Source organism: Chelonoidis abingdonii, chromosome 1 (genome assembly GCF_003597395.2).
Source record: "Chelonoidis abingdonii isolate Lonesome George chromosome 1, CheloAbing_2.0, whole genome shotgun sequence".
NCBI classification, from domain to species: Eukaryota; Metazoa; Chordata; order Testudines; family Testudinidae; genus Chelonoidis; species Chelonoidis abingdonii.
Window position 1 is genome coordinate 42,067,854 of NC_133769.1, and position 12,302 is coordinate 42,080,155.

The 12,302-nt window shown below is 37.4% G+C and overlaps 1 protein-coding gene across 4 annotated transcripts in view; it reads left to right on the plus strand.

Annotated features, from left to right (window-relative positions):
* The window catches only part of ZNF800 (zinc finger protein 800), a 32,679-nt gene extending 21,077 nt beyond the window's left edge, over nucleotides 1-11,602 (plus strand). For 3 of the 4 annotated variants that reach the window (XM_032769358.2, XM_032769359.2, XM_032769360.2), the window contains exon 5: nucleotides 7,046-9,239. In XM_032769358.2, coding sequence (XP_032625249.1) covers nucleotides 7,046-8,736 — 1,691 coding nt within the window. In that variant the 3' untranslated portion in view covers nucleotides 8,737-9,239. Of the gene's footprint in view, nucleotides 1-7,045; nucleotides 9,240-9,958 lie in introns of those variants that run through there. The other variant, XM_032769363.2, reaches the window with a different exon arrangement.
* Nucleotides 11,603-12,302: the final 700 nt, after the last annotated feature.

Here is a 12,302-nt window from a genome sequence, read left to right on the forward strand (position 1 = left end):
AATCACCATTTGGTTGATATTCATTTTTTAACCTGACTGGTGCGAGGTACCACTGAAACAGTACCTTAAAGAAATTTTCTTTTTTTCTATTACAGACTGAGGTTGTCGTCTTCTCTTTTCCAGATCAAATGCCATTTCTCTGTGGTAATTTTGTCTAAACTGGTCCTTCTCCCAGCTGTTATATATGAACTTTCTTTTGTTGGGAAAGATGTCTGCAAAGATTGATATCAATTAATTATGTTTTTTGTTTTCTAATTGGCTAGATGTCATTGCTTCTATTAAAGTTCGCTTTCTGTATAAAACAGGTTTTCTAGGAAGTTATAATGCCTGACTTGAAAGTACTGGTACCAGGGGAGAGCAGACCCCAGTTTAAGTGAGTTTTGATCTTTAAGTAAGTCAGAAGAGTTTCTTTACTGTGTAGCTAGCCAACCGTGTGTGTTTCATGGCTTCCCAATGTTTGCAAATCAGGGAACTTCAATGTGAGTTAAGATCAAGATTATTTGCAATGAGTGTCATTGGCAAGGGAAAATAATTTTACGTCTAATTCTATTCCAAACCTGTAGAGTAGCCTTTGCTAAAGAACGTGTATAAATTTCTGGGGAGTGTGGGTTGTTTTTTTTCCATTAAGCCTGGGTAGCCTATCGATGTCTACGCTGCTGCAATTTTCTTGTTCAATAAAGACCTAGTGTTGGCTGGGTTAAAGCATCCCCAATCCATTACTGCTTTGAGCTGGCTGGCTTGATAGTACCAGAGATTATTTGGAACAGGTAGTCCACCCTATTGAATGGGACTGTACAAAATATTTGCACTCACTCTTGGTCTTTTCTTATTCCATATAAATTCTAACATTCTCTGTATTCCTGTTAGAGTTTTATCAGAAATTACTGCAGAAAGATTTTGAAACAGGGAAGATATCCATGGCAGAATGTTCATTTTAACTCTGGTTATTCTTCTCAACCAAGAAAATGTTTTGTTCCTTCAGCATTCAAGATCTTCTTTCATTTGCTGAAGGAGTGGTTTGACATTTAAATCAGAGAGCTCTTTTTAGGTTGTTTGAAATTTGAATTTCAAAATATCGTATAGAATTTGTTGTCCAATTGTACCTACATGTTTTCTGGAGGTGTTACTTTTCAGAGTCTGGCAAATTTATAGCTAGCATTTCATATTTGGCATAATTTGCTTTAAATCCAGATGCTTTCCAAACGTCCTGGACTTTGTTAGAAACTAATTTTAGGTAAATATTTGGTTTAAATAAAATTATTATATCATCTGCATAGAGTGCTATTTTCTTATGTGCTCCGGCGGGTTTTATTCCTGTGATTAATTCCTTGTTCCTTATCCGCTGAGCAAAAGACTTCGTGGCCAGTGCAAAGATTACAGATGGAGACTAAGCAAGGATGTCCTTTAATTCAAATGGGAGATTTAACCCCATTACTTGCACAACTGCTTTTGTGCTGGTGTAAAGAGCAGTTATCCATTTAAGGAACTGGGGGTCCTGTATAGGACAGGACTTGAAACAGCAAGTTGTTCTTTGAGGAGTGTCCCTGTGGGTGCACCACTTCAGGTGAATATGCATCCCTGCACTTTTGGGCTTAGCTACACTACTGCTTAAGTCGATGCAACTTATGTTGCTCAGGGGTGTGAAAAAAAATCCCCGTGAGCAACGTAAGCTACATCGACTTAAAGTTGTGTACACTGTCCCATGTTGGTGGGAGATGCTCTTCTGTCTCCATAGCTTCCACATCTCATTGAAGTAAAGTAATTATGTCAATTGGCGAGTGCTGTCCTGTCAACATAGCATGTCTTCACCAGACATGCTATACTGGCACTGCTGCAGTGTGGTAGTGAAGACAAGCCCTCAGCTTGGAGAATTTCAACAATAGTAATTGTCTGGGTTGCTCTCCCCTCTCCCACACTGTTGTCAGTGCCTATCTTGTATGCCTGACAGTTTCTTCTCAATCATCCTTGGCCTGAAATGGAGCTTCCAGCAGTGTGAAAACTGATAGCTTTATTTAGTGTTTAGAATAGGTTTTTAGAGTATTCTTAATATACTAGTTAGAATCCCTTTTTACTTTCCCTGTTTATTTTTTTGTTTAAAAAAGAGAGATATTTTCCTGCCTCTTAGAATAGTTCATGTTCACCCTTAGGGCTGAACCACTATAGTTTGAGCCATTCCCGATTCACTGGGCTTCAAGTGCTTCCTTTCCTGCTGGGACGCAATCCCAGTATTGGATGGGAACTCTCATTGCGTCTGGTGCTTAGGTGAGACACACATCCCACAAAAATGCTTTCACTGCAGCATCTTAAAGGAAGGAAGGCTAATTCCTCCAGAAAAGGTAGCGAGGAAAAGAGCATCAATTTTTCCCCCTTAAAGAGCCACCGAAAAAAATGTGTCTCCGGCTCATTCTGTATCCTTAGTACTGACCACTCAGCAACTGAGTACGTACAAGGCACTGGGATCCTCTGGTACCATGCATACTGTGGAAGCCAGTGACCTCAAGCGAGGCGGCTCAGAGCCAAGAGGCAAACAGAGGCCCACCTCCTTTGCTACGGCACCAATGGAGCTGCCTGTAGACGCGATATTGAGGTGCTCCCTGCAGCATCACCACCTGCTCCAGTAGCGTAGAGCACTCAGATGTTGGCACCGATGCCTGCAACTACAACAGTGTTGTTGGCACCAAACCTCTTCGGCTCCAAAAACAGTGGTACACCACCATTTCCTGCAATACAAAGATATACTTATTTCATTGACGTCGGAATCACCACTCTGTGGTAACCGAGTATCTCTGGTATGCATGGTACCATGTCAACTGGCTTCACCTCTGGCCACTCCATTTTCTAATGAGGAGGGTTTTTTTCATCTCACCGCTCCTCTGCCATCCAAACTACTGCAACTTTAGGCCCACCTGTACAGCCTAAATCTCACACAAGATTGACACCCAGATCTGGGATGGCCACCCCTGGATGCCACCACCTGTGCCATTTCCCATGCAATGGCCCTGTTGGGACCTCTGGACAGCATACAGGAGACAATACTCCAGGCACCTGAGCTCCTACAAGGAGGGATTAGATTGTCTGCACCACACTCAATGGGGCTACACCATAATTTGCCTCTCCTGAAGATGAGTTTATTGAAGTAGAATATTCTGAGTGGGTTTTTAAACTTCTGTTAAGGCTTTTTCCTTTTAATGACATTATTTTGCCCTTTGACATTCATAGATGTTACTTTTAAATAAAAGTAAAAGCCATTGGGAGTAACTGTTTAGCTTATTGAAAAAACTTGAAATGTTGGATTCTTTAGCTGTTTGATTACATGAATCCTTGTGTTGTGAGTATCTCTGGTTTCTGATTATTTTCCATTCACAATTGTGTGCCTGAACATGACTTGTTTTTTGTTCCATATATCTTTCTTGTATATATTCTCCCCACCATCCCCAGTTCCCTCCCCTCTCCCCTTACTCTAAATCAACAAATAAAATGCCAACATAACATGTAAAACAGTCCCAAAATTATTGTGCTTTGCTCTGTTCTCCATGTGAACACTTGGACTGCTTCTCTAGCAATCCAAAGAAGGTACATTTTCCACCTATGGAACCTTGACGCCTTGCCCTAAGGGATAGATCAGCATCTCATCATTTGAGTTACAAGAAAATTTAGACAGAACACCTAAAGGCTCATCCCCATCCCTCTATTTTTTTCAATCTCTTTCATCCTTGGGATCCACCTCCATTCCTCCCTTATAGTCTTTATTTTGTCTGTCAGGGCTGGCCAAACTTACAGACCCTCCGAGGCGCATATGACAGCCAATAGGCCCACCACTCTGCAACAGGGCAGAATCCCCAAGCTTTGCCCTGAGTCTCTTAGGTGGAAAATGTGGGGGAGATGCCACAAGCCACACCTTAACTGTAAAAAAGCCACATGTGGCTTGCAAGCCATTGTTTGTCCACTCCTGGTCTATGTTTTAAAATGCAGAAGACAGCTATTACTGATCATCCCAATTAAAGCATACTTCATACTGTTTTCTTTGTAATGTTAACATAGTTACCGTTCAATTGGTCATTCCTGGTGACTCCCAAGAAATCTCTTCTGGTTATCTTTAGGTTACTCCTCTAGTATCAGAGTTCTTTTTTTCATTTTCACTTCTGCCATTGCCAGTATGGTCTCTAGAGTCTTAACGTTTTTTCTTTTCCCAATTCCCTTTTCGTGGGTTTTACCATTTGCTAAGGGTTTTTCAGCGGTTTATCTGTAGTTACTACCTGTGGAGAGTCGTCTTGATTTGGATTTCTATCCCAAGCATCTTGAATGTACTTTCTCTTTGTTTAAAGTATTTTCTGTATAATACTGATTTTTGAAATCTAAGTGGGAGTCACCTTTTGCAGTGGATATCTGCCCTGTTGAGTGCTGCTGTAATTTTCCCAGTGCTGCTTTTTTTACTTTTCTTTTTTAAAGTTAGGGCAGAAAGGTCAATGCCTTTGAGTTTGAGTTCTGAATTCTGACTTTTTTTCATAATTAATTTTTTCTGCTGATAATTGCAAAATTTCAGCATTAGGTCTCTGAGTTTGTTAATTTATTATTATGAAGCCCAGGTGTGTGTGGTGGTGGGGGGCAGGGGGCAGTAGTGCCCTGTGTGCTTTCTCCACTTTTACCTCTTACAGACAGCTCAGCTGTAATGATGCCACAATTAAACTTTTTACATACCAGATTGGGCTTCCTCCTTCAGCATTTTCAGGCAGTTCCTTAATTCTGATGTTTTTCCTTCTCACTCTGTTTTCTGTGTAATCCAATATAAACAGAATTGCATTCTGCTCCAGCTCTGCAAGTCTGTTTCTCTCTGTGTATGTCTATGCTGCATTTAGACATCTGTGGTTAGCCCACACTAGCTGAGTTGGGCTTGGGCTTAGGGGCTCTTTAATTTCAGTGTAGACTTTTGGCCTTGGGCTGCAGCCCATGCTCTGGGACCCTGCCACCTTGCAGGGTCCTAGAGCCCATGCTCTAGCCTGAGACCGGAAGTCTACTCGGCACTTAAACAGCCCCTTAGTCCAAGTCAGCTGGCACAGGCCAGCCAGGTATGGATATCTACTTGCACTGTAGACCTATCCTCACTTGCTTTCTTAGGACAGTCTCTAGCGTAGGGCTTGCTATTCCTTCTTGACTGCAAGAAGCTTGGTCATCATATCATCTCTGATGGAATTATACTCTGAGATCATCTTCAGAATGCCTACTTTGGAAGCCATTTGATTTTCTTCAGCCCGGGCATTTCTGGCTGATTTGGCTGCCATTTGTTCACTTGAAGTCTGAGAAGTCCCACCACGCTGCCAGAAACACTCTTCTGAGTGAGGTCTCTTTACATTTTCAGATTTTCTTGGAGAATCCATCCTCTGCAACTTTGTGATCTCTTTTTTGGGGGGAGCTTAGTAGGTTTTGGAAATTGATAGAGGCAGGTTGCTTTGCTATTACCTCAGAACATAGGCTTCAGTTAGCCATTTTATTTTGGTCTCCTGTCATGACTAGCCATTTTAGTGAACTCGATTGACTGATCTAATAATTGTTTTTAGGAAAGATGTTAGCTAGTCAGTGGATTTGAGAGAGACTGAGAAATGTAGTATTGGTTTGATGTTCACATCCTATATCAAGAACTGTAACTTGCATCTTGTCTGGATGATCTAATAGAGCTTTATCTCTAGATAACTGTAAAGTTATTGACAACTCTTTTTTAAAAAGCATCTTAGAGATAGTTTATAATATATTCTAATATATTGTCATAATAATATATGCTGGAAATAATAGAATTGCAGGGAAAATGTGTCCCAGTTCTTAATTTTGTTTTGGTGATTCAGTAAGACTCTCAGGATAATACTTTTTAAAGGACATACCAAGAGTATTTTGTTAACTGGTTGAGGGCTCATTATAAATTGAACATATAACTAATTTCACTTAGAGGGAAGGATCAATAAGTATACTTTTTAGTCTGTTATGAATATTTACAAGCAAAATCTCATCTGATCTTAAAACACCTTATGCTTCCTTGACCTTTCCATTGCAAGTTATTTTAATATTAATATAGCTGTTTAAAATTTAAACATTTTAAAGTAAAATTTAAAGTAGCTTAATAAATTTTTTGATTTGTTTACACAGATTTAAATGATCTGAACACTAACCATATTAAGATTATTTTGAAAAGTGCTGATCAAATTTGTTTTATGTATATTTTTTTTTTTCAATTTACCAAGCACCCATCTGGCTCTCTAGGCACTTCCCATTTTATAAAAACATATAAAAAGTTCTTTCTGCCAGTGAAACTCCCAACCCGCCACAAATGAAATTCTCTTTTCATCCTCATACCCTATTTGTTGTTCCCTTATAGAAAACGTGTAGTTGTATAGGCCTTGTAGTATGTCCTAAAGGTCAGTACATCTGGGATCTGATGGACACGGTTGAGGGTTGGAGGGAGGCAGGGAGAAGTAACATTCAGAGTTGCAGGTCCTTCATTGAGACTACTCTACCTCTAACCCCCAGAAAAGCTCTCCCTAATGATATTGTACACTAGGTAACACCCATGAAGAACAAGGTCAGGTGTTGCATCTTGATAATTTTGACTTTGGGCAGTAGTTGGTTTGTTGTTTTCCTAGAAAAGAAATTCATTACAGGCACAAAGCACATCTTAAACTTGGGGGCTGCCAGTTCAAGTATACCAGAAGGAGTTAGTTAATCTCTGAGGTAAACCAAGATCTTTAATAATTCTAAGGACATTTATACTGATGTAATAAAAAGATTTGTTGATTATCCAGAGAAAATCCACTACTGACTGGACATGGTAACTGGTGGTTAAATTGGCAAATTAAGCAAGATTTCTCCCTAGTAGGCTGGCTGTAATTATAGTAATTGTTGAAAAGTAGTACAAACATGAACTTTAAATTAAAAACAAAATTTGTGGGCACATAATTCAATGATTAGGCTGATATTCAAGGCTCACTTTGAAATTTAAAACCTAATATAATAACTTGGGATTTCTAGATGATTTAACAATAACCTTTTGTTTTTACAGACCTTCCAGATGTCAATGATAAACAAAGCCAAGCCGTAAATAATCTTCTGGAAGCCATTTATCCTAGAGTGGACAAACAAGAATATGTAATTAAGCTGGAACCTATAGAAACAAATCAGAATGCTGTGTTTCAGTACATTTCAAGAACTGACAACCCAGAAGAGAACATTGAGATTAGCAGTAGTCCTGATCAAGCTCCATTACAAATACAGGAACCTACCACTGAGCAACCCAAAACTGTTTCAACTCCAAATACAGAAACTTTAGAGTTGCCACCTGCTGATCCTGTAATAAATGTAATGCCTACTCCTGATGAACAACCTCCAGCATTAAATCCTGAATTGGACTCTTCTGATAATTCTGATTTTGGCCACCAGTTGATTTGTTGTTTATGTAGAAAAGAATTTCATTCCAGACGTAGTGTACGTCGGCACATTAGAAAAGTACACAAAAAAAAGATGGAAGAACTAAAGAAGTACATAGAAACAAAAAAGAAACCAAATCAGTGCTCCACAAAAGGACGAAATAAGAATGTGCTTGTAACATTAGGTAGAAGTTGTCCTGTATGTTATAAATCATTTGCTACAAAAGCCAATGTAAGGAGGCATTTTGATGAAGTTCATAGGGGGTTAAGGAGGGATTCCATTACTCCTGATATAGCTACAAAGCCTGGGCAACCTTTGTTCTTGGATACAGTTTCTGCTAAAAAATCTTTTAAGACCCGAAAACAAAAGTCTTCCTCAAAGGCTGAATACAATTTAACTGCATGCAAATGCCTTCTGTGCAAGAGAAAATATAGTTCACAAATAATGCTTAAAAGGCACATGCAAATTGTTCACAAGATAACACTTTCCGGAAAGAACTCTAAAAAAGAGAAAGGACCCAATAATACTGCCAACGGCACAGAAATAAAAGTAAAAGTTGAACCAGCAGATTCTGTAGAATCTTCAACCCCTTCCATCACCCTTTCTCCACAGAATGAGTTAAAGGGAACAAGTCATTCAAATGAGAAAAAGAACACACCAGCAGCACAGAAAAATAAAGTTAAGCGAGACCTTGAAACCCCTAAATCAACCAATCCATCTGCTGCAGGTGGCCAGCAAAAAACAAGGAAGCCAAAACTTTCAGCTGGCTTTGACTTCAAGCAGCTTTACTGTAAACTGTGTAAACGCCAATTTACTTCTAAACAGAACTTGACAAAACACATTGAGTTGCACACAGATGGAAATAACATTTATGTTAAATTCTACAGGTGTCCTCTCTGCACTTATGAAACACGTCGCAAACGTGATGTGATAAGGCATATAACTGTAGTTCATAAAAAGTCATCACGTTACCTTGGTAAAATAACTGCAAGTTTAGAAATCAGAGCAATAAAAAAGCCTATTGATTTTGTTCTAAATAAGGTGGCAAAAAGAGGCCCTCAGAGGGATGAAGCAAGACAGATTGGTTCCAAACAGGATGTCACCTCTAACTCGCCGAGTAAAAAGTTTGAAGGAGCTGATGTTGGCATAGAAGTAAAAGTCACAAAAAACTTTTCTCTTCACAGATGCAATAAATGTGGAAAGGCATTTGCCAAAAAGACTTTTCTAGAACACCATAAGAAAACTCACAAGGCAAATGCATCTCATTCACCAGAAGAAAACAAAACCAAAGGCAGAAGTACAAGATCAAAAGCTCTTGTCTGGTGAGAAACAACTAGTGTTTTGCCTCTATTTAAAAACAAACAAACACCACCACAACCCCCCCCCATCTGATTTTTGTTGCCTGAACAGATGCTTTCCAATAGATGATGGTGTAGGAGATACAAAAGTAATGTGGCTATCACATTTGCCTCTTCAGCAAAATATGTTTTCAGTGGCTTGGAGACAAGTCAATTTCTAAACTTTTTTCTTCTGCAGGAAGTTGCAACCTAATAAAGTTAGGCTGTACAGTTCTTCTAAACTGTTTTAATATGATAAAAATCAATTTATATTGGCTTATGTTTACAGTAGACATTTTAAAATTAGTTTTGCACTTATTTGGTACTTGTTCACATGGTTTATCCTGCTAATGTACACATTTGTAGGATAGTTACAAAAATATTATGGTACTTTTATAGCTGATGTAAAAGTGAATTACAGCAGAGTAAATAAATCTCTACATCTAACTTGGAATGAGCAGCCAGCAATAAACTTTATTATTTTTCTTTTAACTTATTCTATTAAGTTTCCCTCACTCTCCCAACATCATGGTATTATCGTAAAAGCATCTCTTTGCATGAGTAAGAGTTTCCACGATAGCGCCTTAAATATGAATGTTTTTTCTTTAATGTGTTGATTTACTGTTTTTCTGCAGTCCTGCTTCATAGAAAAAATGGTGGCACAGGTAGTCTTCTAATTATAAAATATATTTCTTGGTTAAATGGAAATAACCTATAGATGGCCATGAAGGCTTTTTGGATATTGCAGATATTTGTAATAAAAACAGGCCTGGGTGTGGGGAGGGGAAGCAGTCTTTAAATTATTACTTTGGAACTCTCTCCTTGTAATAAATACCTGTTAAGTGAAAATAAGGCTAAATACATATACCTTGTCCTGTATCTGCTATTGACTTCAACTCAGAAGTGCTCTTTTCCCGAAGACAGCTCTGTCTTGGTATACCTTCTGCAGTGGATTACCAGTCAGGCATATGTAGGTGGGTTTTCAGTGGTTTGGTAACCACTTTCTGCTTAAGAAAATGCAACTTAATGAGCTGGGTTCTCTCTTAAAAATCCCACTAATCTTGTTTGAGGAAGAGAATGTTTTTAAATTTTTTGTTTGTGGTAAATTTTAGGTACCATCTTGCATTTAAAAATAGTTTCACTGTTGTATAATTAGTAAACAAGTTGTATTGGTAAACTCAGAATATTAATTTATTCCCATTTCTCCTCAGATAACTTCAAGTGATGTACGGAAAGTTTGGAGTTCATTTGAGTGGAAAGACTTTAATTTGGTGTTAGAACCACTAATATCTTGAAAATGGTACCATAAGAAAAATGTGGAAATACTTTAAACTATTGTTTTCTTACTAAATTAATAACTATGCTCATGGCTTGTTATGACAGTGCCGCGTCCCAACACTGTCAGGTAACTGTTGATTTGCAATGCACAACCTGCATCTATAGACTAGCAGTTAACTACCCTTGTCTCTAAGCAGTTCAGCAAGTTATCAATAGAAAATGAACTTTCTGTGCTTTAAAAACAAAAAACCCTTTACAAAAAGCATTTTTTGGAAGAAAACTTATTTTTATTTAGGAAATCAACTTGAGAGGTCACCACTGATACTGACCATAGTACTGCTAATGCTGATGAACCAATTCTGTGACTTTTTATGTCGTATTCTACTTGGCTGGCGAACTTTTGCTTTGTTATGTACTGTTTTAAATTTATTACAAATGAATGTATAAAAGCAAACACCATATTAGTGTATATTGGCTGAATAGTTCTAATTTTTAGTAATTGTCATAACTTCAGTTGGACTAATTTCCCAACTTTTGGGTGTACTGAATTTCACTGTACTAAAGTTACTGCAGAGATATTGCCAATAATTTTTTTTTTTCATGCATGGTTCATAGGACAGCCTTTCATTTGTAAACATTTAGGAAGTTTACAAAAACACCTACATTCCCTATTCCATATTCTTTAATTTTGTGTTTAAATTTTATACACAAGCACTTTAATGATAGCTGCAGTTAATTTTTCAGTTATTGTTTTAAAAAAACACACTAATATTAATATGAAGGTAGTGAATATTTTCTGATGTTTTATAGACACAGACAATCCATGCACAACCACTTCTTACAATGCTAGTTTTATTTCTTTAAATGTTAATAAAAGGGAGGATAGTGTGAGAGAAACTCAGAATATTTTTTTCTCGCAAGATCTTAAATGACCACTTTAGGTAGCACTTGACTTTATTGTAGGATTTGCAAAATGCTTACTGATCCTTTTGTCTATTTTATAATCAAGATATTAGAAAAACAGTAGCACACCTGCCATTATGGAAGTCTTGGCAGGCTTCCGTGCATCAATTTTTTTTACTTTTTAGAAGATATTTTATTTAGTGATTTGTGTCAAATTGCCACAATTTGAAAGGTACTGTACATCGGAAGAAATACCATGTTTTTATATAGGTTCACTCTCTTGCTTAGGGAGGTGCCTTGTCATGTATACTTTTTGTATTAAAAAAATGTAAAAATGTTGATCTCAAGGTCATCGATTAAAAAAAATGCTTTTATGGATAGAAGAATGTTTGGCCTTTTTAGTGCTTTGCACTAAAAAAAATACACTGTGAAGGGGAACTGGACTATAACTGTTGCTGGAAATGTTCTATATTGAATGTACATGCTCTTGTTTGGATAAATGTACTGTATTTGGAAATAAATCAGACTGGCAGTTACTTTAACAAAGTGTGCTTAGGAAAAAAAGGTGTATTCCACTGAAACTGGAATGCCTTTGTTCAGTCATAAACCAATTCAATTACTACCAGCAGCTACACTTCAACATTTGCATTTCTAGAAACTTTATTTCTCTATCATTGAGTCTGGTTTGTTGTATTTTTCCACTGGAATTAAAAATACTTTTTGCCTTATGAGAAGCTTAGCAGTTGCAGTGAACCCTTTTTTTCTACACTTATAGTGACCTTCATTATGTAATTAAGAAATCCTTGTCTAATCTTAATTTTCTGTCACTTGTGAAAACTGTCCTTGTCTTGATTTTAGTTAAGCAAAACTTTGTTATGGTCCTTGTTAATAGTGTTGTAAATCAAATACTGATGCTCAGGAAGAATGAATGTAGATTTTTATAAGAAAGGTAGGATCCTTATTTTTATATAAAGAATGAGGGAGGCTTTTGTAACAGTTGCCCATTTTCATTTGATTAGAATATGCCCAGAGAACCCCTACTGTTGGCGTATGATTTTAATATATTAAAAAGTAGGTTGCCCTTACGTGTCCAGCTCCCTAACGCCTATTCCTGGATCTCTCTGTGTTAAGATCAGGAAAATAAAATGCAGGAGTGGTGGTAGAGTGACGGGAAGTTATTCAGCTAATTTTAGTATTGTAGTGATGCTTTGTGGTCATCTAAATCTTAATGTAATCTTACTGTGCTACGTCCTTCATGTCTGTCTTAAGAAAAAAAATTGAAGTATTCATAATTTTTTTTATAGATTTTTGTTTAATTTAATACAGGAAACTTTCTGTATTAAGTGCCATTTTATTTGGTAAGTAACTAGACCT